This window comes from Procambarus clarkii, chromosome 63 (assembly GCF_040958095.1).
Source record: "Procambarus clarkii isolate CNS0578487 chromosome 63, FALCON_Pclarkii_2.0, whole genome shotgun sequence".
NCBI classification, from domain to species: Eukaryota; Metazoa; Arthropoda; class Malacostraca; order Decapoda; family Cambaridae; genus Procambarus; species Procambarus clarkii.
In genome coordinates, this window is record NC_091212.1 from 15,484,275 (window position 1) to 15,511,820 (window position 27,546).

The following is a 27,546-nucleotide window of genomic DNA, read 5'->3' on the forward strand; positions in this document are numbered from 1 at the left end:
TGCTTCTGACTCCTAAACATCTGAGGGTTTCTGAGTTGGGGCGGGGTTTAGCTCGGGTTGAGGCTTGGGTGGCTTTGAGGGCTGCTCCTTCCGCTTCGGGTGTGGAGGTAGTTGAGCCCGATTTTCCCGCCAAGGCTTCAGGGTCAACCCAGCCCACTCCTTTCTCAAAAGCTTTTCTTCTAGACTCTGCTTTTTCTTCAGGGGTGTGGGCTTTTCTCTGGGATCTGTGTCGGGGGTTCCCGGGGCTCAGGGAGAGTCCGCTTGGAGCACTTGGGCCCATGTGCAAGAATTTCTGCTACAAGGGAGAGTTTTTTATTTTTGGGTGTGCTCTGGTTGGCATCCCGGGCTTTTTGCCCTTATATATATATATATATATATATATATATATATATATATATATATAATGAATATATATACATATATATATATATATATATATATATATATATATATATATATATATATATATATATATATATATATATATATATATATAATATATATATATATATATATATATATATATATATATATATAATATATATATATATATATATATATATATATATATATATATATATATATATATATATATATATATGTCGTACCTAGTAGCCAGAACGCACTTCTCGGCCTACTATACAAGGCCCGATTTGCCTAATAAGCCAAGTTTTCCTGAATTAATATATTTTCTCTAATTTTTTTCTTATCAAATGATAAAGCTACCCATTTCATTATGTACGAGGTCAATTTTTTTTTATTGGAGTTAAAATTAACGTAGATATATGACTGAACCTAACCAACCCTACCTAACCTAACCTAACCTATTTTTATAGGTTAGATTAGGTTAGGTAGCCGAAAAAGTTAGGTTAGGTTAGGTTTGGTAGGTTAGGTAGTCGAAAAAACATTAATTCATGAAAACTTGGCTTATTTGGCAAATCGGGCCTCGCATAGTAGGCTGAGAAGTGCGTTCTGGCTACTAGGTACGACATATATATATATATATGTATGTATGTATGTATGTTCAGTATATATATATATATATATACAGTGGCACCTCGACTTACGATTGCCCTTACTTACGATAATTTCGAGTTACGATATAAATTTGATCGAAAAATGAAACTCGACATCTGATGGTGTCGTCAACTTCCGATATTTGTTGGTACACGTTCAGGTCGACCGAACGCGTGGTTCCCGGTCACGCGGCCCGACCTGCCTCAGTTTACTACAGCTGCCTGCTTAGTGACGATCACGCCTATGAGAAATTCCGCGTTTGTGGTGATTTTTTGCATTTTGAACATTAAAGTAATTATTATATATCACGCCATGAGTACCAGGAAAGTCAGTGGTAAGGCTCAACATATGAAAACCCATGTAAGGATGACCATAGAGCAGAAACAAGAGTACAGAATGTCTCTTCCTCAATAATTAAGAAAATGTGTGCAGCATGGGAAGAATTGCAAACCTTTGCTGAAACGACTCGCCCAAATCAAGCTGCAGTAGGCCGTTGCCTTAACCTATTCAATGACACTGTGATGCATCATTACAAACAAATGTGAATACGAAGGGAAAAACAAATGTCTCTTGACAAATTTGTAGCGAGACAAACAAGCACTGAACCACAACCAGGTGCTAGTGGTATGCAGGCAAAACGTGCCAGGGAGTGCACACCAGAAAGGTCCTCACTGCCTGATGTTTTAATGGAAGGGGACTTCCTTTCCAAACAGTAACAACTCTTCTCCTTCCCCCTCATCACCATCTTCCATACACCATCAAGAGCCCTCCATAAAGGTAAGATAAACTTAGGAACTGTATTGTAGTTAGAAAAAAACATTGTATTCAGTATAAAATGTATTTGTATGTTAATATTTTGGAAGGTGGGGAACGGATTAATTCAATACCCTTTATTTCTTATGGGAAAAATCGCTTCGACTTACGATATTTCCAGTTACGATCCGTCTCTGGGATCGGATTAGCATCGTAAGTCGAGGCTCCATTGTATATGTATACAGTGGCACCTCAACTTACGATTGCCCCTACTTACGATAATTTCGAGTTACGATGTAAATTTCATCGAAAAATGCGACTCGACATCCGATGGTGTCGTCGACTTACGATATTTGTTGGTACACGTTTGGGTCAACCGAGCGCGTGGTTCCCGGTCATGCGAACCTGCCTCAGTTTACTACAGCTGCCCGCTTAGTGATGATCGCGCCTATAAGAAATTTCGCTTTTGTGGTGATTTTCTGTGGGGAGCCTCTACGGCTCCCTAGAGTTTATCGAGCTAATGTATGTTATATTACATCAGGACATTAGCTAAGGAGTTCAGACCTACCAGGGACCAGCACCAGAACCTGGCCCCTTCAGAGAGGTTTCAGGGAGCAATGGCCCTGGAAAACCCCCTTATGGTTGGGGTTTTCCTAATCTGCCATCGACCGGGGTTAGGCACCCAGAAAGATAGGCATAACAAAACAAACCCCACATGGTAAAAAACTAAAACAAAAAACCGAACAGAGAGGTAGAAACTCCCTACAATACTCCCTACAGGAAACAAGCAAGCATCACACTTTACTGCCGCGCCGATCGTCCGCACAGCCCTCCCCGCCCTGAGAGGGAGGGGGGGGGGAGCCCCGGACCTACCGCGCCAGCTGCCAAGCTTCAGTTCGTAAGCTAATGTCAATCGGGATAGACGCTTCTCTGGCCTCAGTTTCCTAGGCGGTGTTTGCCTTGTGTGGCATTCACTGCCGTGTGTTGTGTTGTGCGGTGGCCAGAAGTACCTCATCAGTGACCGGGCTGCATGCGCTTAGTGGCTGACTTCCCTAAGTGCCCTGTGAGTACTGCCCTTGCGTGACAGGGTTATCTTCCCTGGGGCATTCGGGAACCATTCCCGTAGAGGTTCTTGCTGCTCAGCTTTTGCCTCGCCCTTGGGGTCAGCTGGGCCTTGGGGCCCATGTTTGGCCTTGGGTAGGGACTGGTGTTGTGCTGGTTAGGGCATCAAGATGTTTCATGACCTGCCACCTATTCGGCGACCGGTTCCTGTTGCCTCTGGGGATGGTGTACTTTTGCGGGGATTTTCTTCTGTTTTTATTTTCTTTGTCTGGTAGGGGTCTGCCTATTGTGGCTATAGTTCCACTGGTAGTGTTTGGTGGCCCTCTGCTAGGCCTCCGTGATTGTACACTTCGCAGGGGTTTTCAGTGTTGCATCTACCCCTTGTTAGCTTGGGTATTTAACCGGTTAGCAACATCTTGCCGGGCTTCCCGTAGCAGTCAGTCTACGGGCCCTGAGAAAACCCTGTCAGGGATTGGTGGACCACTGGATGTGTCTTCTCGATTCCATCCCATCTTGTGTGGGTTCGTTGGTTACTGTGCCCTTGTCTCAGGGTGATGGTCGCCACTTTTACCTCCGTCATGCTGCCTGTTGGGTCACTGACACCTTGACCCGGAGTCTTGTGAAAGGTGTTCTGTGCTTGTTCACCAGTACTCTTCTGATGTCCAGATACTATTCAGAGTACAGGCGGCATCCGTGTTGAAAGATAGGTTTAGGTTGCTGCAATGTGCTAGGTTGGTTTTCCACCCGGATGCCCCGGAGCCGCCCCGTTTAGTTAGGTGCTGTTAGCCGATTTCCCTCCCTGTTCCTGGCTCCTGACCGTCTGTGGGGTTCTGGGTCGGGGTGGGGTTTAGTTGATGCCGAGTCTTTGGCGGCTTTGAGGGTTGCCCCGTTCGGGTTGGGGACGAAAGTTTTCGAGCCTGTTCCTCCTGCCAAGGCTTCTGGGTCTTACCAGTGGCCTTTTCCTTGGACTCTTCCTTCTCTTTAAGGGCAGAGGACATAGAAGACAGCTCTGCCCTGGGGCCTATGTTGCGGGTTCCTGAGACTAGTTTTAAAATGCGCGCCTTTATATTGCGAACAATTTGATACTAAAACAAGCAATGTAACACGAAAATTGATGTTATCAAACTGAATGAATATACACATTAGGTTGTGGTATGCAAATTGATGCTCATTCACGGGTAACTTTAGGCTTTGCTGCGGGGAGTCTCGCCAGGCTTTTGGACATTATATGCATATACATCTGCAGGGGATTTAATTGCGAACACAATGATACCAAAACGAACGACGTAGCACGAGAATTAAGGTGAGAAAACTGAAACGAGTATACACATTTAGGCATCGCCTCACGCTTGCCCGCACCATTAGCGCCATGACGTCAAAGTCTGCGGTGCGCGCGTTGCATGGGCGATAGTGTTAAAACGAGTTTTCCACATAACGAGCTCGGTGCCAGAACGGATTAAACTCGTTAATCGAGGTGCCACTGTATATACATTTTCTTTCAGGAGTAGTTCCCTTTCCTTCACTGTTGATGGGGCACTGGGGGAGCAGCATGCTCTGTTGACTCTTGCTTGTGGTTGTCTTCCGACCTCTGGTCACATCGGGCGGCTTCTCCCCTCTTTGGGAGGTTCAGGGCTAGTGGGGTGGGTTTCTTTTGCTGTGCTTCGTCGTGTCATCTTAGTATGGTTGCATTTGGACGTCGTCGTTCTACCCTATCCCTCCGAGGTTCCCGCATGTTTTAGTGCAAACATGGGCCTTGCGGTTCTTCTGGACTTGCGCAGTCTGCACCCTGGATTGTTTGCCCTCTTTGGAAGACTGTTGTCTCCGGTCCGGCTTCTGTTGGGGCCAGGTGCCTGGATGGTGTCCCTGGACCTCCGGGTCACTTCTTGGCACATTCCTCTCCAGGATTCTGGGACTGGCACAGATCGTGGTTGGGCTTCAGGCTTGCCGCTTTTGTTGCCTTCCCTAGTTTGTCATTAGCACTTAGTGTATTTACGCATCTTTACCAGATCTTGGTGACCTGTCTGCGTCTGCTCGGGATTCGGTTTCTGGCCTACCTCGACAACTGGCTGGTGTGGGCCCCCCAGTCGGTCCGCTTGTCTGCTCGCCAGGGGTGTGGTTATTTCCAGATTACCGGGTTCGGATTCCTGGTGATCAGGAGACCACTCCATCTGGTTCCGTCCCGGGTTTGAACCTGGCTGGGTCTTGTTTAGGACTCTTGGACCGCCTCTTTGTCTTTCCCTCCAGAAGCGTTGCTGTGGCTGTGGTCCCGCCTTCGACTGTTTATGAGGGGGTCCCGGGTCACTCGGTGGTTGCTCGAGCGGTTGTGCGGGAGTCTGAACTTCACCGTGCTGGTCTGCCCGTCGGGTAGGGTTTGGCCTCGGTGTCTGTTCAGCTCTTTCGGGGACTGCCCTTCTGCCTCTCGCAATCGTTAGGTTTGTCCTCCAGGGATCTTGTGTTGATGCTGCGTCACTGGCCTCCTCTTTGGGGTTTTCTGGGTTTCGTGCCTTGGCGCCTCCCAGAGCCTTCGCTCGATGTGTTCGCAGACGGGTCATCTCTCGGCTGGGGCTTTGTGGCCAGTGCTCACCAGGCCAGCCGGGGATGGTGAGATCCGTCCGTCTGTCGGGTTCACAGCACGGTTCGGGAGTTCGTGGCTGTCTGGTTTGCGCTTCTGAGGGTTCGGGTCACTTGGGGCTCTCCCATCCGACTCCGAACTGTTTTTCGGTGGTTCGTTGCCAGAACCACGGGAATTCTCTTAGGTCCTTGACCTTTGGGGTTGGTCCCTTCGAGTGGCTCGTCTGCTGGCTCCTCGGGGTTTGGCTAGCTGTCTGTTTCATGTCCGGGGTGTCCTATGTCCTGGTGGACAGCCTGTCTCGGTTCATTCCTCTGTTCACGGTTTGGCTGGTCGTCGCCAACTCGTTTCATTGGCTCTGCTGAACGTATGGACTCCTGGACATGGACATCTTCGCGTCGGCATGGTCTCGGCGTCTCCCATTCTATGTGGCACCCTTACCCGCCTGCGAGGCGTTCACGGTGGATGCCTTCGGCAGGACTATTTGAGGTAGCCTCAAATAGCCTCAACTATTTGAGGTAGCCTCAAACCTGTTCCTCTTTTCTCGGTCCAGCTGTTGCTTCAGGTTCTGGCTTGGTTGGAGTCCTTCCCAAGGAGAGTAGTCCTCATAGTCCCTTGGTGGCCGGCCCAGCTTTCTTTTCAGACTCTGCTTGATAGGTGTCCAAACCTGGGGCGTTTCTCACAGCTTTGCCTCTTTCGGCAGGTCGGACCGATCCTGTACGTGACTGGTTTGGCCTTCACCTCGCCTCTTCGCATCTGCTCTGCTGATGCGGGTGTATCACCATCTCACTGGTGATCAGGTAGCTTAGTTGATGGTGTCCCACCTGTGAGCTTTGTCTCGCCAACAGTATGATGTTCCTGGCATTTCTATTTGCCATTTTCTTGCTCTTCACAGGTTGTCTTCTCTTTCGCATCAGGTTATCTTGTCCTTTCTTGGGTTTTTCAGGACTGTTAATTGATGCCTCTTACTGTCACCTCGTATTGCGCGGCGCTGGCGGAACTGCTCTGGCTTGCATTCGGGGTGAATGTCACATCCACCCTGTTCCATACGCTTCTCGTGTTGTTTCACCTTCGGCCTGCTCATGCGCCGCCTGAGCTGTCCTGGTCCTTGATCAAGGTGCCCTTTTATCCTTCCTCTCCTCAGTTTGTGGTAGCCCCTTCAGTTCAAGATTGTTTTTCAAAGGCTATACTCTGTTGGCATTGGTCTCTGCAGGTCGGGTCGGGGAGCTTCCGGCTCTCCTCCGGCGCAGAGGTGTCTGCTCTTTTGGTACTGGTGGTAGGTTTGTATGCTTGCAGCCTTGCTCTGTCCTTCTGGCAACGGTCGAGACGGCTACTTTACGGAGGGGTTCTTGGGTTATTGATTCTTGGTTGGCTCGGCCGGGGGTGGCACATGTGTTCTCCAGTTGCGGCTCTTCGCCGTTACCTGCATGCTGTGGCTGGGGATGCGCTTTGGGTTGATCTAGTTCCCCTCGTTCCCTGTTTCAGAGCTTGTCTCCCAGGTCGTCTGCAATTGTCTTTAGTCTACCAGCCTGCAGTCTGTCCTTGCGCCCGTGCTGTTCGGACGTTTGAAGCTTTCGCTGCCGTGTTTGGTGACGTCTTGGGCTCAATTCGGGCGCGAGGATTTGGGGGTCGCACAGGTTCCTGGCCGCCCGTTCATTTGTGAGCGTGTCTGCTCCTGTGCGTTCTTGTGTTGCTTTAGGTTGCTGCCTGTTGTCTCGACTTCGCGTTGCGGAGTTTGTGACGGCCGCTTCCTGGGTCAGCCCTTTCTTTTCTTTCTCTTTGGGTATGAAGCTACAGGGAGCCGTAGGGGCTCCCCACAGAAAACCAGCGTTGAATGTAATGAAACGCCATTTTCTGGGTGAACCCCGGAAGCTCCCTGGCAACCCTCCCTCCCACCGGTCGGTGTTTTTTTCGCGTTGGTTGAAGCTTAGCTTCCGAACTGGTGCTAAGCAGCCGGCACGGTGAGGTCCGGGGGCCCCCCCCCTCCCCCTCTCAGGGCAGGGAGGGCTGTGCAGACAATCGGTGTGGCAGTAAGTTGTGATGTTTGCTTGTTTCCTTGGGATTGTAGGGAGTTTCTACTTCTGTTTTTTTTTTTTTTTTTTTTTTTTTTTTTTTAATATCTTGCCATGTGGGGTTTGTTTTGTTATGCCTACCTTTCTGGGTGCCTAACCCTGGTCAATGGCAGATAAGGAAAAACCCCAACCATAAGAGAGTTTTCCAGGGCCATTGCTCCCTGAAACCTCTCTGAAGGGGCCAGGTTCTGGTGCTGGTCCCTGGTAGGTCTGAACTCCTTAGCTAATGTCCCGGTCTAATATAACATACATTAGCCTGATAAGCTCCAGGGAGCCTCTGGGGCTTACCCAGAAAATGGCGTTTCATTACACTCAACGCTGTTGTTTTTAAATTTGTAGGTTGCGTGTGGCCTATTTTCTCCTAGTCCACATTCCATAACATGGAATTTATTCACAATAAATTCCATTTTCCAAGTGCTGCACCATACACTTATTTTGTCCAGGTTTTCTTGAGGGGCATGACAATCATCTACATTTCTTATCTTCCCTAGTAGCTTGTGCATTCATAGGCTTCCTACTGATTTGGCAGGAGTTTCAATTAGTGTTTCACATGAAAATTGTTATTGTTTTGTTTCATCCAAAATGCACTAAAAATGGATCCCTTCCTTACATAGTGGGCAGGTCAGCAAATGAAGGGAAGATCAGTGTTGTTGGGTTTGTGAAAGTAAGGGTATTGAGACCAGATTTGCCTTGGAAGGAGTAGATTTGTTAGATTTTCAAAGGGAATTCCAAGATTGTTGGTTTATAAAAAAGGGGGTAGGGTTGTAGGGTTAGGAAAGTCTCACAACTTATGACTTTAGTTCCAGGTTTAATACTTTAATACAGCTAATGTAATTACATTTGCTATTTCTTGCCATAACTATTATTTATATTTTCAACTTAGTGGCCTGGCTCCAAAATACATTCCCTGGCCTCAGACTGTGTACTCTGGGTCTTTGCTGTGCCTGGCTTCTGGGTACTGTCCTGGAACCTCATACTGTGTGCCCTGGGCCATCTGGCTGTGTGTCCTTGCCCTTGCCTTGATCCCCCTCAGGCTGTGTTCCCTGAGCGCCTGTGCCGTGTCTCCTGTAACACTTGGTTTGTTGTCTGGGATTCCAGGCTTCATATCTTAGGATTCCCAGTCTGTCTTTCTTGTCAAGCAACACAGTCTTTGAAAATTATTTTCTACGTATCTGGAAAAACTCAAGTATGGTAGTGAATAATCATTTTCATTCATTAAAGTTCAGTCAAATATTGCATTGAAAGGTGTAATGATAAAAAATTTAATTAAATCTTTTTTCAACAGATCACAGAGTGAGAACTTCCGTCTACAAACCCGATTGGAATCCGCACAAGCAGAACAAGAACGTCTTCAAGTTGAAATTGAAAAGACTCAAGTTCTTTTTAATAAGATCAAAGATGAAAAAGTTAAACTACAAGAAGATTATGACCGTATTCAAGAATCCTATGATCGTTCAAGTCTCCAGTGTGTCCGAGCTAAGGAGGCTGAAGAAAAATTAAAAGAGGAAATTGAAAGACTTAATGTGGATTTGACTATTCTCAAAGAGCGTTACGATAAAACGACAGTTGAACTTCGACGTGTTGGTAGTGAGAAGGAAAAATTACAAAATGATGTGGATCAATTAACTTTTGAACTAGAGCGAGCCCAAGCACAGTATGGCAAGGCACAGACCAGCCAAGAAAAAAGTCAGGAAGAAATTGCTAGATTACAAATTGAAGTTGAAAAATATAAGGATAAATATGAGAGAAACACTTTAGAACTTAGTAAAGCTCGTAATGAAAAGGAAAAGTTACAGCAAGAATGCGAGAACATACAAGCTGAAATGGATCGAGTTTTGGTTCGGATGGGTAAATATCAGGACAATACAGAACGGACCAAAGAAGACTATGAATTATTGAAAATTGAGGTAGAAAGGGTGAAGGACAAACTGGAGAAGACACAGAAGGACTTTGAAAGAGAATCTATTTTGCGGGAGAAGTATGAAATAGAGGTGACCAAACTCAAGAGTGAAATGGACAGAGCGGATCAACAAAGAGGTAAATATCAGTTAGATTATGAAAAGAATAAACAGGATATTGAAAAGATTGTATCTGAAAATGAGCGGTTACGAGAGCGATATGACACAAGCCAAATTGATCTACAAAAAGAGAAACTTTTAAATGAAAAACTCTCTGAAGAAATTGCAAGTATGAAAACAGAGCTAGATAAAACACAATCAAGAGTAGGTAAGTTCACCACCACTCATGAAAAATATGAAGGAGAACTTGAACGAATGAATATTGAACATGAAAAGACTAAAGATAAGTATGAACGGTCTCAAATTGAATGTACAAAATCACAACAGAAGGTGGAAAAATTGGAATGTGAAAATGAGCGGCTTAAGAGTGATTTGCAGTTAAGCCAAGAACAGCTTGAACGTTTCCTTGATGCTCAAGATCGCAACAAGACTGAGGTGGACAAGACCTCGATCGAAGTAAATAAGTTGAAAGATAGATTAGAACGTAGCCAAGCTGACTTGAATCGTGTTCAAGCAGGGAAAGAGAAAGCAGAACTGGAAGTTCAGCGGTTGACTCATGAGATGGAAAGGTCACAGCAACATATGTCTAAATACCAAGAAAGTAATGAATCAGCAAAGATTGAATTTGAAAGAATGTCAGTGGAGCTTGAAAAACTCCATGAACGCCTTGAAAAATCACAAACTGAGCTTAGAAGAGCTAATGATACAAAGGAGAGACTTGAAATAGAAAATAAAAAACATAAGAGAGACTTAGAAGAAACCAAATCAATGATTGGTAAAGCTACTGATTACCAACAAAAGTCAAATCAAGATCTTGACAAATGCAAAGAAGAGATAATAAGACTCAATAAGGAACTTGAAAGAGCTAAGGATGAACTCTCAAAAGTTGCAACAGAGAAAGAAAGGCTAAATACAACTCAAGAAAAACGTGAAAAGATGATATCAAAATTAGAATCTGAATTAAAACAATTACAATCAGAGCGCGATCAGTTAGTAAAGCAGTTAGAAAAATCACAAGATATGCTTCTAAACTTCCAACAAGAACTGAAACAAACAGAATCTGACCTACAAAAAACAAGAGATGAAAACAAACGAATAAAATCTGAATTGAATAATACAACCAAGGAAATGGAGCAAGGAGCTAAGGACATGTTAGAAGGCAGAGAAAAGGAAATTCAAAAACTGAGTGGGCAGCTTTCTTCAAAGGAAAAGGAATTTAATGCATTGAGAGCAGAAGCAGAGAAAGAAGTTCAGAGATTGCAGCAAGAGGTACAGAAAGCTCAACAAACTGCTCAGGCTGCCCAGAAGGAGGCAGGACTTATTCAGAGGGAAGCTGAAAAAGAGTTAAAGAACTTGATTGTTCAATTGCAAGGAAAAGAAAAAGAACTAGGAATATTGCGCAGTGAAGGAGAAAAGTGCAGATTACGAGCAGAAAAGGCAGAACGAGAATCTTCAGAATTGGATAAACAGGTAAAGGAGACAAGCATGAAGGGTGAAGGTGAGACAACCAAATTGCAACAAAGTGTCACCTCTGAAAAACAGAGAGCAGACCAAGCTGAACGAGCTGTCCAAGAAATGCAAAAGCAAATGCAAACCATGGCACAAGACAGTCAGAAAACAAATCAGCAAATTCAGCAGCTGAATCAGCAGAATCAAGAGCTAAATAGACAGATACAGCAAATAACTCAACAAAATCAACAGGCACAAAAACAAAATCAAACATTACAGAAGCAAGCACAACAATCACAACAACAAATACAACAGCAAACACAACAACTGCAGATTTTGCAACAGCAAATACATCAACAGCAACAACAGTTACAGAAACAGAGCAATAATCCACGAGAGAACCCAGATACACAAAGATTAAAAGCCGATTTGGACAAAGCTAATAATGAATTGAAGAATTCTGCAGTTGAAAAACAAAGGCTTCAAAGTCAGCTTGAGTTGCTGGTTACAGAGCTGGAGAAAAAACAGGTCAGTTGGGGGAATGGAGGGACCAGAGATTTATTGTTTACTGGCTGGATCATCTTTCTTGTATCTATATTTTAAGGGAGAGAAAAAAAATGTATCCAATTTTATTTATGTAAAAATTACCATAAGATGCTTTTTGGACATAATTTAGGATATGGAAATAGAAAAATATTTTGACACTGATGTTTTAACTTGTTTTGTACACATTGTGTTAATGGTCATATATTTGGACACTACCCAGTGACTTGAAATCAGCAGCCACAAGAAGAATATTTGAGAAAAACTGTCCAAAGTATTTAGTAAAGATGACTACTCAATCCTCAATTAAAAATTTACTTTTTACTTACTTTGGTGTTGCCAAAAACACCCTCCAAACTCTGGGCAAAACGGAAAGCCCAAGACCCCCGGCTTACTCCAAGGGCGAGGACCACCTCGAGAGAGGAAGCTCCGATGTGAGTGTTTTCCAAATGCCCAAGGGAAGGTAACCCTGACTGTGCAAGGGTAGTACTTACAAAGTGCACAGGGAAGATAACCCTGAATACATGCAGCTCTAGTACACAAAATTCCTGGCTTATGCACACAAATATTGGAACTGCCTAAAAAGACAAAATACCACCAAAACAAGAAATTGAAGCCAAAGCACACCAATGACTGCCAGGTATTAACATCAGTCAAGAACTGATGGTAGAGGCTCCCCCTCCCCTATTCATGATGACCCTCATGAATCCATTTGGGTTCAGTTTTTTATAAAATTATGGCACAAGAATTTGATGAAAAACTGTACCCAAATGGATCCATGAGTGTTGTCAGGGGTTGATTAGTCATGGAGCTTAGTTAATTAGCAGCAGGACTGACCAATCCTTACAGACAATCAATGGTGCGATGGTCATGGTACTGTGTACGTTTATGGGGATCCTGGCTGGCTCATATAGAGTTCTTAGTGACCTATGGCTTGCTCGTTCATGCAGCCTTTCTCACATTTGTAAACTGGTATAAGCTGGTATGTTGTTTGGACACCATACTACCTTAGTTGTCCAGTTATGGTGAACAAAACATGTAGATACTTATATATAACATGTGTGTATATAGTGTAGTAACAGAAAAAAAACAGTATGGTGGGAGGAGCAATGTTGGCGAGTGAGGTGTTGAAGGAAGGAGGGAGGTAGCTGCTGCTGGCTAGGTGTGGCAGCCCACTCTTGTTGTTTGGACTCATCATTCCAACTTAGTGGTTCTCTATGGTGAACAAAACATGCAGATACTTATATATAACGTGTGTGTGTAGTGTAATAACAGCAAAACTATTTGTTTATTGTTTTATGAACATAATAATTGAATCAATAATATGCACATCATACATTTGAGTATAGTGATGCTCACACACTTTATTATATATCACACTATGCACTATTGAATAATATTACGGAAAAAAAAAGAGAAAAAATAAATCAGAGACATTGAAATAATTAGGTAATACTAGAATATCTTTGTGGCAACTCCCGTCTGTCAGCGTAGGTGGAGAAGACCAATTCGGGATGCGTAATCTGTCAACGCTTTAATTTTGCCAGACATCCTAACCCTATTGCGGCCAAAATATGTCGCCTACAATTTTTTTTATTATTTTTCCCATGATCAGGGAACACATTTTAACACTTTCATCTGGCGGCGACGGATATTGCATCCATAATTAACTCTACGGATGTCCGGAAGAGACATATTTTGCTTCCAAAAGTAAAATATTTGTTAAAATTCCATTTATTGTTCGATTATTATGGGAACAGTTTTAAAATGCGTGCCTTTAGCTTGTAAACAACTTTATACCAAGATGAACAACATAGCATAGAAATTGAGGTCAGAACACTGGAAAAAAGTATACATATTTTAGTGTGGTGTGTGCGCTCCTGGGAAACGCCAGGTCCATCTTGAGGTAGGCCTGGTAGGGGCATGCACACTGGGCTGGGCAAAGTGTTAATTAACAATCTTAGAAGAAAAACAAAAATTTGAATTTAGTTTTTTTTTGCACGTTGGCGGTGTTGCAGGCTATAACCCCAAGTGCTGCCCAGGGGTTAAGTATGTTTATTCTAAGCTACACAGATAATTTCCTCATTTTTTTCACGAACTTATAATGTATTGATAGCATTACACACCGGTAGAATTTGTGTACATTAATTTCAGCATTTTTATTTATTCTCGATAAATAAAATATTTCTCATGTTTTAAAATAATGATTTCAATAATTTTGTCTATTTCAACCTTAATTTGTATATAATTATTTTACTGTTATTATGTTCTCTAGTTTCTTTTCATAGCCCCAATTGTTTTATTATTTTAATTGATCAAATTTTTTTACCTTTTTAAGCGCATTGCTAGTATTTCATCATACCTTACTGTCTGTCATCATGGTGTACTGCATACACAATGTTATGTTTATTGTGCAGGAAAAAATAATAGTTAAGTAAGTTGCATCTTGATGTATGTTATTGGCATGATGCTCATATAACATGTAATATCTCCTCTGTGAGCCACAAGGACTTTACTAATACTAATCTAACACTAAATCATCACCAAGCCTCATTCATGACATTTCTCAGCTTCATTCAGTTTTTTAACAGATTACACCTATGATCACTTTTCATAATCAGTAAGGCATTTAGCTGTTACAGCGCATATGCTTTGCTGATACATCTCTTAGTGATATGGTTCTTGCTAATAATATCTGTATGAATTATATATATACCTGTAAAAAAATAAGAATTTTTATATTTTCTTCATTGACTCCTAAATATTATTTGTTTGAGCCAAAGTTTATTTATTTATTTATTTATTTATTTATTTATTTACTGATTTATTTATTTATTTATAACAAGGTACAATGGGTTTGTGAGATTACATAATATTGGTATTTTTACATTCTTGTAAAGCTGCTAATATGCCTAGCATTTTGGGCAAGTCCTTAATTAAACTAAACAGATCAGGCAAGATAAAAAGGTATATTGTAGCAAAATTTTATATCTACATATAACTACAATATAAATAGACAGGTGATTACAATATAAATTGAAGATGTATATATATTGGGGAGTGGGTAGCAAAAGATACAGTGTGAGTTTGAAGCACAGGGTTGGAAACTATGAGGTTGAAATTAGGTAGTTTTTGGTTTTACTTTTGAATGAGGCATAGGTTAGACAACTTTTTAATTCATTAGGAAGTCAGTTCCATAGACTGGGTCCTTTTATTTGCATGGAGTGTTTGCACAGATTTAGTTTGACTCTAGGGATGTCACAGAAATATTTATTTCTGGGGCGATGCTCATAGATTCTATTACACCTATCAAGGAAAAGTTTCAAATCAAGACAAGCATTTAGGAACAAGATTTTGTATTTGTAAATAACACAAGAGAATGTGTGGAGTGAGTGTATGTCTAGCATGTGTAGAGACTTAAACAGAATGACTGTGCATTGTCTGAAGACAGAGTTCGTCATAGTTCTGATAGCAGATTTTTGCTGAGTGATGATGGATTTGAGGTAAGTTGCAGTAGATGAACCCCATGCACAGATATCGTATGTAAGATAGGGATAGATTAGCGAGTAGTATAATGGAAGGAGAGCAGAGTGGAGAACATAATATCTGATTTTAGAGAGTAAACCAACCTTTTCTGGCGAGAGCCCCATTCGGTTTCCCGGAGCTATTCAGGCTAATATGAATGCATTAGACCATGGCATCAGTTAAAGCAAATGGAATTCTGCCTACTGGGTACCAAGAGCCAGAACCCAGCCCCCTCAGATGAGGCATGAGGAGCAATGACTTAAAGAAACCCCACATGTGGTTGGAAGCATTCTATGTCTGCCATCGACCAGGTCAGGCACCCAGAGAGTTACACACCCCAATACAAACACTATCTGGTTACAAATTGCTACTGAAAGCTAAACTGTTGAACAGAACTCCCCAAACTAAAACGAGCATGATGTCACACCCGTCACTGCGCCACTGTCTGCGCAGCTTCCCCTTCCCTGGGAGGGGGAAGCTGCACAGACAGCAGAACTATTAAAGCAAACTACTGTACTAAAGTGCTCAACAGGGGTTCAGCACTTTAGTAGTTTGCTTGGTAGTTTGGGGCGCTGGTTAGCAGTACCTTGCCTGGGCTTACCTTAGCAGAGCATCTAAGGGCCCTGGAAATCCCCATTGGGGCTCAGTGGTCTGATGGATGTGTTCCCTGGGTTGCCACCTTGCATCGTGTGAGTTTGAAGGTTGCTCTAGCCCCCCCTTGTCTCAGGGTGACAATCCATCATGGTGCCTGTTGGGTCATTGACACCTTCGACCTGGAGTCTTGTGAGTGGTGTTCCTTGCATGTATTCTGATTCACCCAATCCACTGATCTTGATATTTGGGTGGTGGCAGCTTCGGTGTTGCATACACGTTTTAGGTTCCTGCAGCGCTCCAGGATGGTTGCTCACCTGGGTGCCCCACGGCTGCCTCGTTTTGGTTATAGGGACCCGGACTTGGGGGCATTAGTTGCCTCAACTTTGGTTTTGTCCCCACCCCCTTGTCCTTTCCCTGCTGTTGTTCGTCCCTTTCCTTCCCCCCCCCCCCCTGCCTCTGCACCCGGCTCTGAAGCATTGGAGGGTTCCGGAGTCGGGGCAGGGTTCAGTTGGTGGTGAGACTTGGGCAGTTTTGAAGGATGCCCCCATTCAATGTGGCAAGCAAGGCATTCGAGCCAGTTCCTCCAGCCGATGCTTCTGGGTCTGACCAGTGGGCCCCCCTCCTTTCATGCTTTTCTGGTGGACTCTGCCTTTTCTTTTAGCATGGAGGATTTGGAGGATGGCTGGGCCCTGGGTTCTGGTGTGGAGGTTCCTGGGGCAGGAGAGAGGCAGACTTGTGGGGCTTGGGACCCGTTTGACCCCTCTTGGGTGTTGGTACCCTCTGTGCGGGGCTTGTTACAGGAGGTGGTGTTTTCTTATCCTCCTCTCCTCCCTCCCTGTACGAGTTTGATATGTCATCAGCTCCTCCCCGGGTTCAGTTCCAGGTTTCCTTGGGTTCTTTGGTCCCTCCCTTCTTGAGGTTTTCGGCTTCCCACATTCCGCCTCATGAGGTGCGCGTAGCCCTTGCGGCTTACCTCCTGTGTGACCCAGATTACACCTTGATAATGGATCCTGTCTCTTTTGAGTTCAGTTCTTCCCTTCCTTACTGGGCTTGTTATGATGTTCCGGAGTCATCCTGGTAGGCAGACTGTCCTCACTTTTTGTTGGGGCGTGGTATATGTTCTGTTGGTCCTGCATGCTTGAGTTGCAAGAGGCTCTCACGGTTGTTCATGTTTACCTGGGGGGAGAATTTGAATGCCTCAATGCGTGTTTGTTCGCTCCTGTTCTTCCTCGGAACGTCGACTTTGTGCAACTTCACGTGCAGGCTCCCTCCCTTTCAGCGACCCTGGTAGCTGAGGACTCGTGCACTTTGTGGTCATTGGCTTTGGTCCTGTGTGGAGAATGGGGGGGGGGGCACTGGGTGACGATCCTGGGTATGGTGTGTTGATCTTTGTGGTGTAGGCATCGGCTGCCCTGTTGAAGTTGTTTATGCAGATCCTGCGGGAGGCAGTGCCTCTGTACTTTGCTTCTCATCTCGCGGGTCGTCAGGCGGTACTTGCTCAGTCCTTGGAATCTGCTTAGGCCCTGGTTCTTAGGTTCTCTATGCTTTTTTATCCTTTGCTGTTTGTGGAGTCTGCGGTGGTGCAGTATTTACAGGCAGCTGCTTCTAGTTGTCGTCCCATGTTGGATTTGTTGGTTCTTCGGGATGGGGGTGGAGGGCATGGGAGCTCTTCTTGGAAGGGTTGTGCCAGGGCTCGGGGTTCCTTACATTGTGGTAGGCCAGTGGTGCCAGTTTAGGAGCCGGCGCAGCCTTCGGAGTCGACAACATCTGGTCATCGCGGTCCTGACTGACTGACTGGACAGACTGGATGACTGGACTGACTGGACAGACTGGATGACTGCCTGCCTGCCTTCGGATAACTTAAGTTGGCAAACCAAGTGGCTATCTGTACAAACATTTTTGGAAATGGTCACGTTTGGACTCCCGTGGTGAAAAAGTACATTAATCCGGAAAACGTGCTAATCCATCTTGGGGTTCTTCCCATATAGTCTGGATTAGTGGGTTTATACAGTATATATGGCGCCCTTCCCTGACTGCGAGGCCGGGTGGATCGATGCCTTTCAGCTGGACTGGTCAAGGTGGCGTTTAATTGTACCTCTTCCTCCTGGTCCAGCTGTTGTTTCGAGTTCTGGCTCATTTGGAGACATACCTGGGGAGAGTTATCTTGTTGGCCCCTTGGAGGCCAGCCCAGCCTTTGTTTCAGGCACTGCTTGCTCGGTGTTCGAACCCGGGATTTTTCCGCAGCTCTGCCTCTTTCAGCAGATCGGTTCAATCTGGTACATGGCTGGTTCAGTCTTCTCCTCCAGTCTTTGCTTCTGGTTTTTGTGACACAGGTTTATCACCATTTGTATGGTGATCGGGTGGCTTCAATGATGGTGTCCCACCTGCGTGCTTCGTCTCGATGATAGTACTGTATGAAGTTTCCTGGCAGTCTTTTTATCATTTTTTGTCTCTTTGTAGGTTGTCTTCAGTTTTGGATCGGGTTGTCGTGTCCTTTCTCTCCTAGATTTACATTCCACTTTTACGAACACATCAGGTTAACCGACGGGTCTCAGCCCGAGAGGTTCACAAAGCACGTGGTTGGCTGTATAGGCTAAGGAACTTCCCTCATTTTTATTGCTAATGTTAAAATTGTTTATCTGATGTTGAATTTGATTTGATGATTGACTTCCAAATAAAATTTAGTAGGTCTTTTCTGTGTTTAGTTTGAGTTTGCTGGTTGCCAGCCATGAATGGACTTTTTTAATTCATTATTTACAGTATTGTTTAGTGTGTGTGGGTTTGGGTCTTGAATAGATCAAAGTAGTATAGTCAGCAAATTGTATATAGTTTAAGATAGGTTAGGATAGTGCATATAGGCAAATAGTAAAGGGGGCCTGACAGCTGAGTGGACAGCGCACGGGGTTCATAGTTCTAAGGGTCCAGGGTTCGATCTCCGGCAGAGGCAGAAACAAATGGGCAGTTTCTTTCACCCTGATGCTCTGTTCACCTAGCAGTAAATAGGTACCTGGGAGTTAGACAGCTGCTACGGGCTGCTTCCTGGGGATGAGTGTGTATGTTTTTAAATTAAGATTGAGGACTTGCCCGAAACACTATGCATGTTAATGGCTGTTCAAGAATGTAAGAACTCTTGTATATACAGTATATATAAATAAAAATAAAATAAAAATACAAAATAAATAAGAATGTTAGAAACATTTGGCAACTCATTGATATGTATAGAAGAAATAGGAGAGGTTCTAAGATAATGCCCTGTGGCATTCTTACTGTTACTGGTAGAGTGGGGAGGTTATGTTATTGATGGCTACATATTGGTGTCTGTCACTAAGAAAGAATCGAATATAGTTCAGGGCAAAGCCTCAAATTTCATAGTGATGCAGATTAATAATAGCATCATTGGTATTTTGTTTTATGTTTAATCAGTTATCCATATGAAGCAATGGGATGCTTGTGGCCCAATATATTTTAAAAAATAAATTTTTGGACCACCCAAATTTTGTATTGTCTACTTTTTTTTCATTTTATCTGGAGAGAACTGTAAAAATCCCAGTGTTGAATGTACTGAAATGGCTCTTTTTAAGAGGAGCACTGATGACTCGCTGAAAGCCAACTTGCTGAGATTGCTCTATATTTAAGTTGTTTGGCAGTTTGGAGGTTTCATTTTCTGTGAACCCTCCAGTTGTCTGTAAAGCTTCACCGACATTCTGGAGGCTCCCTCTATGAAGGGGGGTGGGGGGGGGCCAGGTTCTTTCTCTGGTCCCCTGTAGGCCAAACAGAACTTCCACAAATGATATGATATTTTAGTATGGAGTACTCTCAGCAAGATAGTTTCAGGGAACCACCGCAGGCTCCCCCAGAAAAAAGGTAAAAGATGTAAAACATTTAATACATAAATGAAAACTTCATTAATACAAGGCATAATTTAAAAAGTAGAATTACATTTTTGAGAACATTATATTCAAGTATTTTAAGTGACCTCTAAATATTATCCTAGCCCAAATTTGTCAGTTATGCTCCCTGTGTCTAATGAAATGAGGGCAACAATGTGCGAGAATGATTTTTGTAGCTTTGGCATTTTCACCCTGTGGAAATTACAACCCTGAAAAAATATACTGTACTATATATACATTATATAAATAAATTTATATTCATGTACATGTACATTCATTAGGCTTTGTAGCTTATTCAAGATTCCAAGGTTAAATATTTTCCATATAGAAATTCAAGAATCAATCATTAGTTAGTCTTAATATTTTTGATTATTTGTGAAACAGATTATCATTGTATATCTATGAAACTCTGTGGTTCCTAACCCAATCAGCTGGATTTGCATGAGGCCAACCAGAAACTTCAGAACGGCGCCAGGCCTGGCAGTGACTCACAAGTGATTAAGAGACAGCTGGAGGAACAAATGAAGGTGAGTTATTAAAATGTTCATAAATCTTAAATGTGTACGTGAGCAAGTAAATAAAGTAGCTATGTATGTACTTCCCATAATGCATATTTGTTTAAATATATATTTGTAGGTATAGTAACATCGGTATGCCTGTACAAGGTGGCCAGTTTTCTTTTTTGTCACAAATATTTGTTAAGTTTAGAGTTGCAATGGCTCATGCCATATATTTTCTATTTTGTCCATAAACAAACATTTTTTATTGTTTTTTATATCTTGTAACGTATGATACGTGTTCGTGTATGGTTGATTAGACACAAAAGGTTTAGTGTTTTTTATATTTATTTAGTATGTCATGGTTACAGCAGTGGGTTTGTTGGTAATGTAGTGAAGTGTTGTAGTAGTTGAGACGAAGCCTGGAGCAGGGCAGAGAGCCGAGTGAGGCCAGGGATAGAGAGCAGATTGGGTGCAGGGGTGAGTGTGTCGAGTGTGGGACTCTGAATGCGGGTGAAGTCGAGGAGCTGAGTGCAGGACGAAGGCATGAAAGCTCAATGCGGCTGGAGTCTGGCTATTTGCTCTTTGTTGAAGCTGAAGCATCTTGTCAGGGGGTTGGAACTGGGCATGTCGAGTGTTACATTGTTGTTGTTGGTGAATGTTGAAGATGTGTGATATTTCTGAACCACTGTATCTGTACTGAATCTGTAATCTGTACTGAATCTGTAATCTGTACTAAGGTGTACTGAACCACTCTTGGAGTTAGACTTATGATGTCTCGCTGTCGACAGGTCATATTACCAGACTTCACCTCACATGACCATCCTCTAGCAGGTTGGGAAGAAGTATTAACTGTAATTAGTTGTACACATGGAAAGAGGTAATAATTGTAATTAGTGGATTAAGTAGAATTAACAGACCCATCTCATTATCTGCACATAAGCTAATGAGAATATGGAGCAAGTATATTACTGACATAATATACTTGCTACAATTTTCAGGAGCCCCTAGGGGCTCCCTGAAGTTATTCACTGAGGCTTGTTTCCATCTACCAGGTCGCATGATCCATAAAGTACTTAGGCCTACCAGGTACCAAAGCCAGAACCTGGCCCTTCAGAGAGGCATAGGGAGTAGTGACATTTTGCCACCTAATCAGGGAAGGCATCCAGAAAGTCAGCAAGTCAAAACAAACTACTGCTCATTTCAGAAGAGACCAAAGCCTCACAGCCAGCCTAATGAACTCTCCAAACTATGTAAATAAATGATCGAATCTCTCAAAATTAGTGTGAGGACGTTTGCCCACCTCCTCCACTTGTTTGGGTGGAGGTGGGAAGGGGCTCACCACCTCCAGGGATCTGAGCTATCAGTTCCTGTGCTGATGTGGTCAAGGTCACTGGACGGTTGTAGTGGTTCCCTGGTCGCCTCTCTGTCATGCAGACTCTGCTGTTCAGCTAAGTGATTTTTGGGTCTTTGCTCTTGATGGCTTTCTTGAACATTGCAGTGTAGTGTGAGCCTGGATTTAAGAGTGCATGGTACCAAAAATCCAGGCATCCCCAGTACCTGGGTGTTCTGCTTGGTTTACCCTCAGTCCCTGGTAATTCCCTGCTGGTATGGATGTCCTATAGATACCCCTCATCTCCTCTAAACCTGCTCTTGCCTTGTGTAAGCTTAAAGGTTGCTTATCATCTGTTCCACGAGACAACAATCACTCATTCTGCTGCTGCCTGTTGGCGACACCTTTGACCTTGAATCCTGTGGGATTTGCTCTCCCCATGTGGCTCTTCTTTCTCACCTTGCTGATGGGATGAAGGTGTATCAGGAGGCTTTTGCTTTGTTAGTTTACTTTGCTCAGTTACAGCATGGCATGATTACAGTTACAGCTTATGTGCCTGGTTGGATGCCATGGAGCTGCCCTGTCTAGAGTTTAGGAACACAGAATTAGAGGTGTTAATGATTTTCATCTTGGCTCCACCCAAGCCTCTTCCTTTCCCTTTGGGCATGATTTGCCCTTTCTATGATCTTAACCCCCTGCTTCTGGCCCTAAACTGTCTGGGGGTTTCTGGGTTGGTACAGGGTTTTGCGTGGGATGTTGCTCAGCTAGCTTTATGGGTTGCCCTTTCTGATTCTTTAAGCCAGTTAGTCATGATAAGGCTTCAGGGTTTTCCTTTCAGCCAGTTCCCCAGTACCCTTTTCAAGTGTCTTCCCTGGAGTCTCCTTTTCTATTCCGGGCTGTGGGTATGGACTCTGGCTCTGCCCCAGAATCCTTGAGTGCAGCTTCAGTGTTTCTTCTGAGGAAGGTCTCCTTTTGCAGGGGGAGGGGTTTTCATATCCTCTATTCCTTCATGAGTATGGTTTAGGTGCAGCTTTCCTCCAGGGTTTAGTTCCATGTTGCCTTGGAGGTGGACATGGGACTATCTTTTCAGAGGTTTCCCTCCTGTCAGGTACCTCCTTCAGTGGCTTGGGAGGCTCTGCTTATATTCCTCCTGTGAAACTAGGATTATACTTCTTTGATAGACCCTTCCTCTTTTGAGTATGGGGTAATCCTCTTTTGGAGTCATTATGAGGTTCCGGAGTTTTTCTGGCTAGCAGACAATCCTTTGTTTTCATTTGGGGCTTGGCCCAGCTTTTATCATACCCGTGCACTGAAGTTGTGTGAGCTGTTACAAGTGTTCCTAGAGGCTCTTTCTTTTATGCCCCTCATTGACTGCCTGTTTGCTCCTACTCACCTTAGGGATGTGGATCTCGTGCAGCTCCATGCCCTAGTGCCTTTGTTGTCGGTGGCACTTGTGGTGAATGACCTCATGCCCGTTTGCATTTGGGCTACATCATGCAGATTCTGGGCCCACTTGAACACCATACTGACAGGCTCTGGGAAAACACTGAGGAGTTAGGCTTGGGGCCTATTGTGGGAGGTTAGCCTCTGCTATAGCTGCAACAACTGCTAGCCCAAGCTGTACATTCCTGTGCTCCAGGAGGTGGTGGCGATGTTCTTCACCAACCAACTCGAGTGTCCTCATGCTGTGTTGGCCCAGTCATTGGATTCAGTATGAGCCCTGGCTTTCTTGTCCTTCCTCCCTTCTCTCATCTCTCATTTCTGAGGAGGTTCTGTTGCAGTTTCACTCCTCTATATCTGCTGTTTGTAGGCCTATTTTGGACCTCCTTTGTTCTCAGGGGTCTCGTTATTGTCCTTGGAGACGGTCAGGTAGATCTGGGGCATCATGTACTATAGGTTGGGATAGGCCTTCTGTGGAGCCAGATTCTGGGTCATTGTTCACTCTCTTGACAAGGTGATGGAAGGGGGAGGCTTAACAAGTTTTTCAGCTCATGGTACCACAATCTGTTGGCTTTTCGGGTTGTTTCATCCATCTTACAGTGGAGTTAATTACTTCCTCCACCTTCTGGAGATTCAGGTCTTTCTGGCCAGGCTTCTTCCTCCTCTTCACCTGCATCAGGTCAACTCGGAGTGGGTGGCTTCTGGCGTACTCGAAATGACTATGTTGCTTCAGTGGGTTTGCTGCCTCTTCCTGGTTCTGAAATGGGATGCGATGGACCTCAGATTCATCCTCGTCCTTTTGAGGCTGAATCAGTTCATCCCTTGCCCTATGTTCCAGATGACCACTTTGTCTCATGTTCATTTTGTATTGAAGGCGGAATCCTGGATGATCTCACTGGACTTCTGGGAGGCACACTGGCATGTCCCAATACATCCAAGGTTCAGGGATTGGCTAGATTTTGTGGTAGGGCATCATGCTTACCACTTTTTGGTTTTCATATTTGAACTCAGTCTGGTTCCATGCATGTTTACATGCTTTGTTCAAGTCATAGTGGCTTGTCTTTGGTTGTTGGGTGTTTGTATTTTAGCCTACCTCGATGACTGGCTGGTGTGGGCTCCCAGTCAGTCTGGGTGTCTGCCAGGCAGGGATCTAGTTCTTTTCCAGCTCCCCAGGTTTGGGTTCTTGGTGAACTGGTGGAAGTCCAAGTTGGTTTCATTCTAGGTTGTCTTGGCTGCACCTTGTTTGGTACTCACTGCTAGTTTGCTTTCCCTTCATCCAGCGGTCTTGATCCTGTTGCAGTGCCATAATCTATTGGTGTTTGAGTTGGCCCTGGGTGGCTCACGACACGGTCGTAAGTCGAGTCGCATTTTCCGACAAAATTTACATCATAACTCAAAAAATTTGTAAGTAGGGGCAATCGTAAGTCGAGGTGTCACTGTATAATAAATAATGTACTTTAAATTATATTTTATATATTTTTTATATAATTATGTTGGATATTTTTATGAATTAATAATAATAATGTTTGTAGTTTCAAATATGCTTTCACTGGTTATCATTTGTTATTTCCCATATGTATCATAACCCTAACTAGATTTAGCTGTTCTTAATCACATCTGTAGAATAAAAATTTAATTACAGCACCACATTACCATGTCAGATTCGCTTCATTGCTTAAAATTATTTTGTATTTTGTTTAGATGGTGGAGCAGAAGGTACAGTCGTTAGAACAGAGAAACAGGCAATTGGACGAGAAAGAAAAAACGTTACTTGATCTTGATGCTCGATTAAACAACAAGAGAGAACAAATTAACAACCTGGAACAACAGCTTGCAAAAGTAGGTGAAATTAATATTAACTGTTGCTCTTTAAATATTCAAAAGTATTTACCAAATTTGTTAAAGTAATTTGTAATGCAGATGAAGGACTGAACATCCACTGCAAATTAATTATGCAAAATATATAGTAACTGCATGTACAAATTTTATCATTCTAAATTTGTTTACTACCAACCAGTACTTTAGTATCCACACACACAACAGTAAATTAGTATAAAACACTTCATATAGAAGTAAGTCCATAATAATTTTTGGATGTTTAGAAATTGAAGTATAATGTAGGATAGACAGAGCAGCAAAAGAGGTAAAATCATTAAGAAAACAGAAAGTTTAGGCAAAAGCCTCACAACAAAGGAAACTATAAGTGATTTTAGAAGGATAGTTAAATATGAGACAAAAAGTGAAGGGATGACGATGTTTTGATCTGTCCTTAACCATTCTCACAATTTGCTTGAGAATGGTCCAGGACAGACTGAAACGTCGTCGTTCCTTCACTTTCTAGTGTGTGGCTTGGTCAACATATTTCAGCCACATTATTGTGACTCCTCGTCTACACATGAGACAAAAATCACCCCTTAACACCTGGGCTGTGCATGTGTGTTAACCATTGTGCTGCGCAAACCAAGAAAACTCGGTTGGTGGGAAACTGCGCCAACCGAGAAAACACCTTTTGAATATTTCGTACCCATTCAAAATGCGTGCGTGGCAGGTTGTGTACGAAATGGACTCATGGGACCACCAGTGAGAGGCAGCCATTGTGGAAAAAAATTCCCAGAATGTCTTAAGGCTGCTGGCTGGGTTAGTACTGAGTGAGCAACCATGGGTGGCGCACGCGCCTCTGAATCCCAAGCACCGGTCCAACACGGTGGTGAAAGATCGCTCTCTGTCAGTGGAATTCAGACCTTATTGTTTGAAGAACATAAGTGTCATGATATTGATGATGCTAGGTGCAATAAGGGCCTAACAAAAAGGTCAGATGCAAGTGATACATGGGTATCACTTATAGGTATAGCGTATGATTCAAAACTCCCGCGACTAAATGGGGTTCACATCAGCTTCCTCAGGGCTCTTGTAAACATACGCCATTTAAAAAAAAAAAAATTTGGGCAACATTCCCAGGTGTGAGAACCTCAGTACTGAGTGAGCAACCAAGGCTAGCGCACACAGCATGAGCTCTCAGAACTGCTGTTCAGCGTGTGACCACAGCATCGCCTAATAATGTCAAAATATATATGTAACTGGTATTATTTAGCCATGATAGTATTACAGAAGAGCCTGAGTGTGATAATGACTGTGTCCAATGCTCAAATATCAGTGAATCAATGCTGTTCAAGATCTTCACAGTGCTAGTCACAGCACCACAGTATTATTTTGTCCATCAAGTAATCTTCAAATGACTTCTTATGTTCCTTTACAAAATAAATTTGTGGTCAATTATTCATTTACAGGATTTAGTGACCAGGATTGTGATAATAGCAGGATTGTGGTGATAATTAGCACTTCGTTGTATTGTGGAAGGAGGAAGGGAATCAAGGTAGCGTTACTGTGTGTGGCAGCCACTCTTATTTGGGCTCACCATACTAGCTTAGTGGTTAGCTATGGTGAACACCAATGTAGATATTTATATATAATGTGTGTATATATAGTGTAATAACAGCAACAGGAGTATGTTGGGAGGAGCCATTTTGGTAAGGGAGGTGGTCTCGTACTCGTAGTGTCGTCTGCTGTGGACTTGTCATGCAGTGTTTACTAGTTGTGTTTACTAGTTGTGTTTTTGCGGGGGTTGAGCTTTGCTCCTTCGGCCCGCCTCTAAACTGTCAATCAACTGTTTACTTTTTTTTTTTCCACACCACACACACACACACCCCAGGAAGCAGCCCGTGACAGCTGACTAACTCCCAGGTACCTATTTACTGCTAGGTAACAGGGGCACTTAGGGTGAAAGAAACTTTTGCCCATTTGTTTCTGTCTCGTGCGGGAATCGAACCCGCGCCACAGAATTACGAGTCCTGCGCGCTATCCACCAGGCTACGAGGCCCCGAGGTGTGTGGTGGCCACTGTGCTGTTTGGATGCAATACCAGCTTAGTTGTACAGTATAGTTATGGTGAATATAACATGTAGATACTTATACATAACGTGTGTACATAGTGTAATAAAACAATAACAGTATAGTGGGAGGAGGAATGTTGGCGAGTGAAGTAGGGCTGGCTGGGTGTGGCAGCTCGCTCATGTTTTTTGGGCTCACCATATATGTATATTCTATCATTAGCAAAGAAAAGATGAATTCACAAGATTTTGTCTTTGCTAACTCTGGGTTAGTGACAGGGCTCGATCGCCATTGTATGGCCTGGTCGCCAATGCCTGTGTTGTAACATTAAAAATACATTTCCTCTACTGTACAAGGTAAAATAAAACACATCTCTAAAATTTTATTGAGAAAACTTTAACAATCATTGATTGATAGACACAAAATATTTCGCAATACAAAAGAATAAACCAATTTTTTCCACCTATCTGGACTTTGTCAGACTGTGTTCACGCATTGTCTATGCAGCAGCCAACAGCTGGCTTAATGGTCGGTGCGGCACTAGCTTAGAACGCAATTACACAATGAACTTTATTTCATTTTAGTTATTTAAAATACATCTTACCTGAATGTTACTTTAAATATTACCGACACTTCAACAACTTTGGAAATACCGGAGCCCTGCATTTAACGACCTGGGTACAGCCCCATATAGTGGGGCTGTACCCCTTGAGTGGATATTTATACTGTTGTCTGTGCCTGGTTTTTGATGTCACTCTGGCTCCGGTCTCCAGTTTACGAGTATCCCTCCTAGGTTTGGACCTGGGTTGGGCTTGATTTCGGATACTTGGTCTGTGTCACTTAAATTTCCTCCCGCAGCCTTGCTCCAGCAAGGCTGCGGGAGCAGCCCAGACTATG

General features: G+C 43.6%; 1 protein-coding gene across 1 annotated transcript in view; it reads left to right on the forward strand.

The window, feature by feature from the left end:
* LOC123769493 (trichohyalin) overlaps positions 1–27,546 on the forward strand; it is a 518,341-nt gene that overhangs the window by 401,893 nt on the left and 88,902 nt on the right. The window contains 3 exon segments of the mRNA XM_069308773.1: positions 8,759–11,468; positions 19,924–20,019; positions 24,464–24,601. Coding sequence (XP_069164874.1) covers positions 8,759–11,468; positions 19,924–20,019; positions 24,464–24,601 — 2,944 coding nt within the window.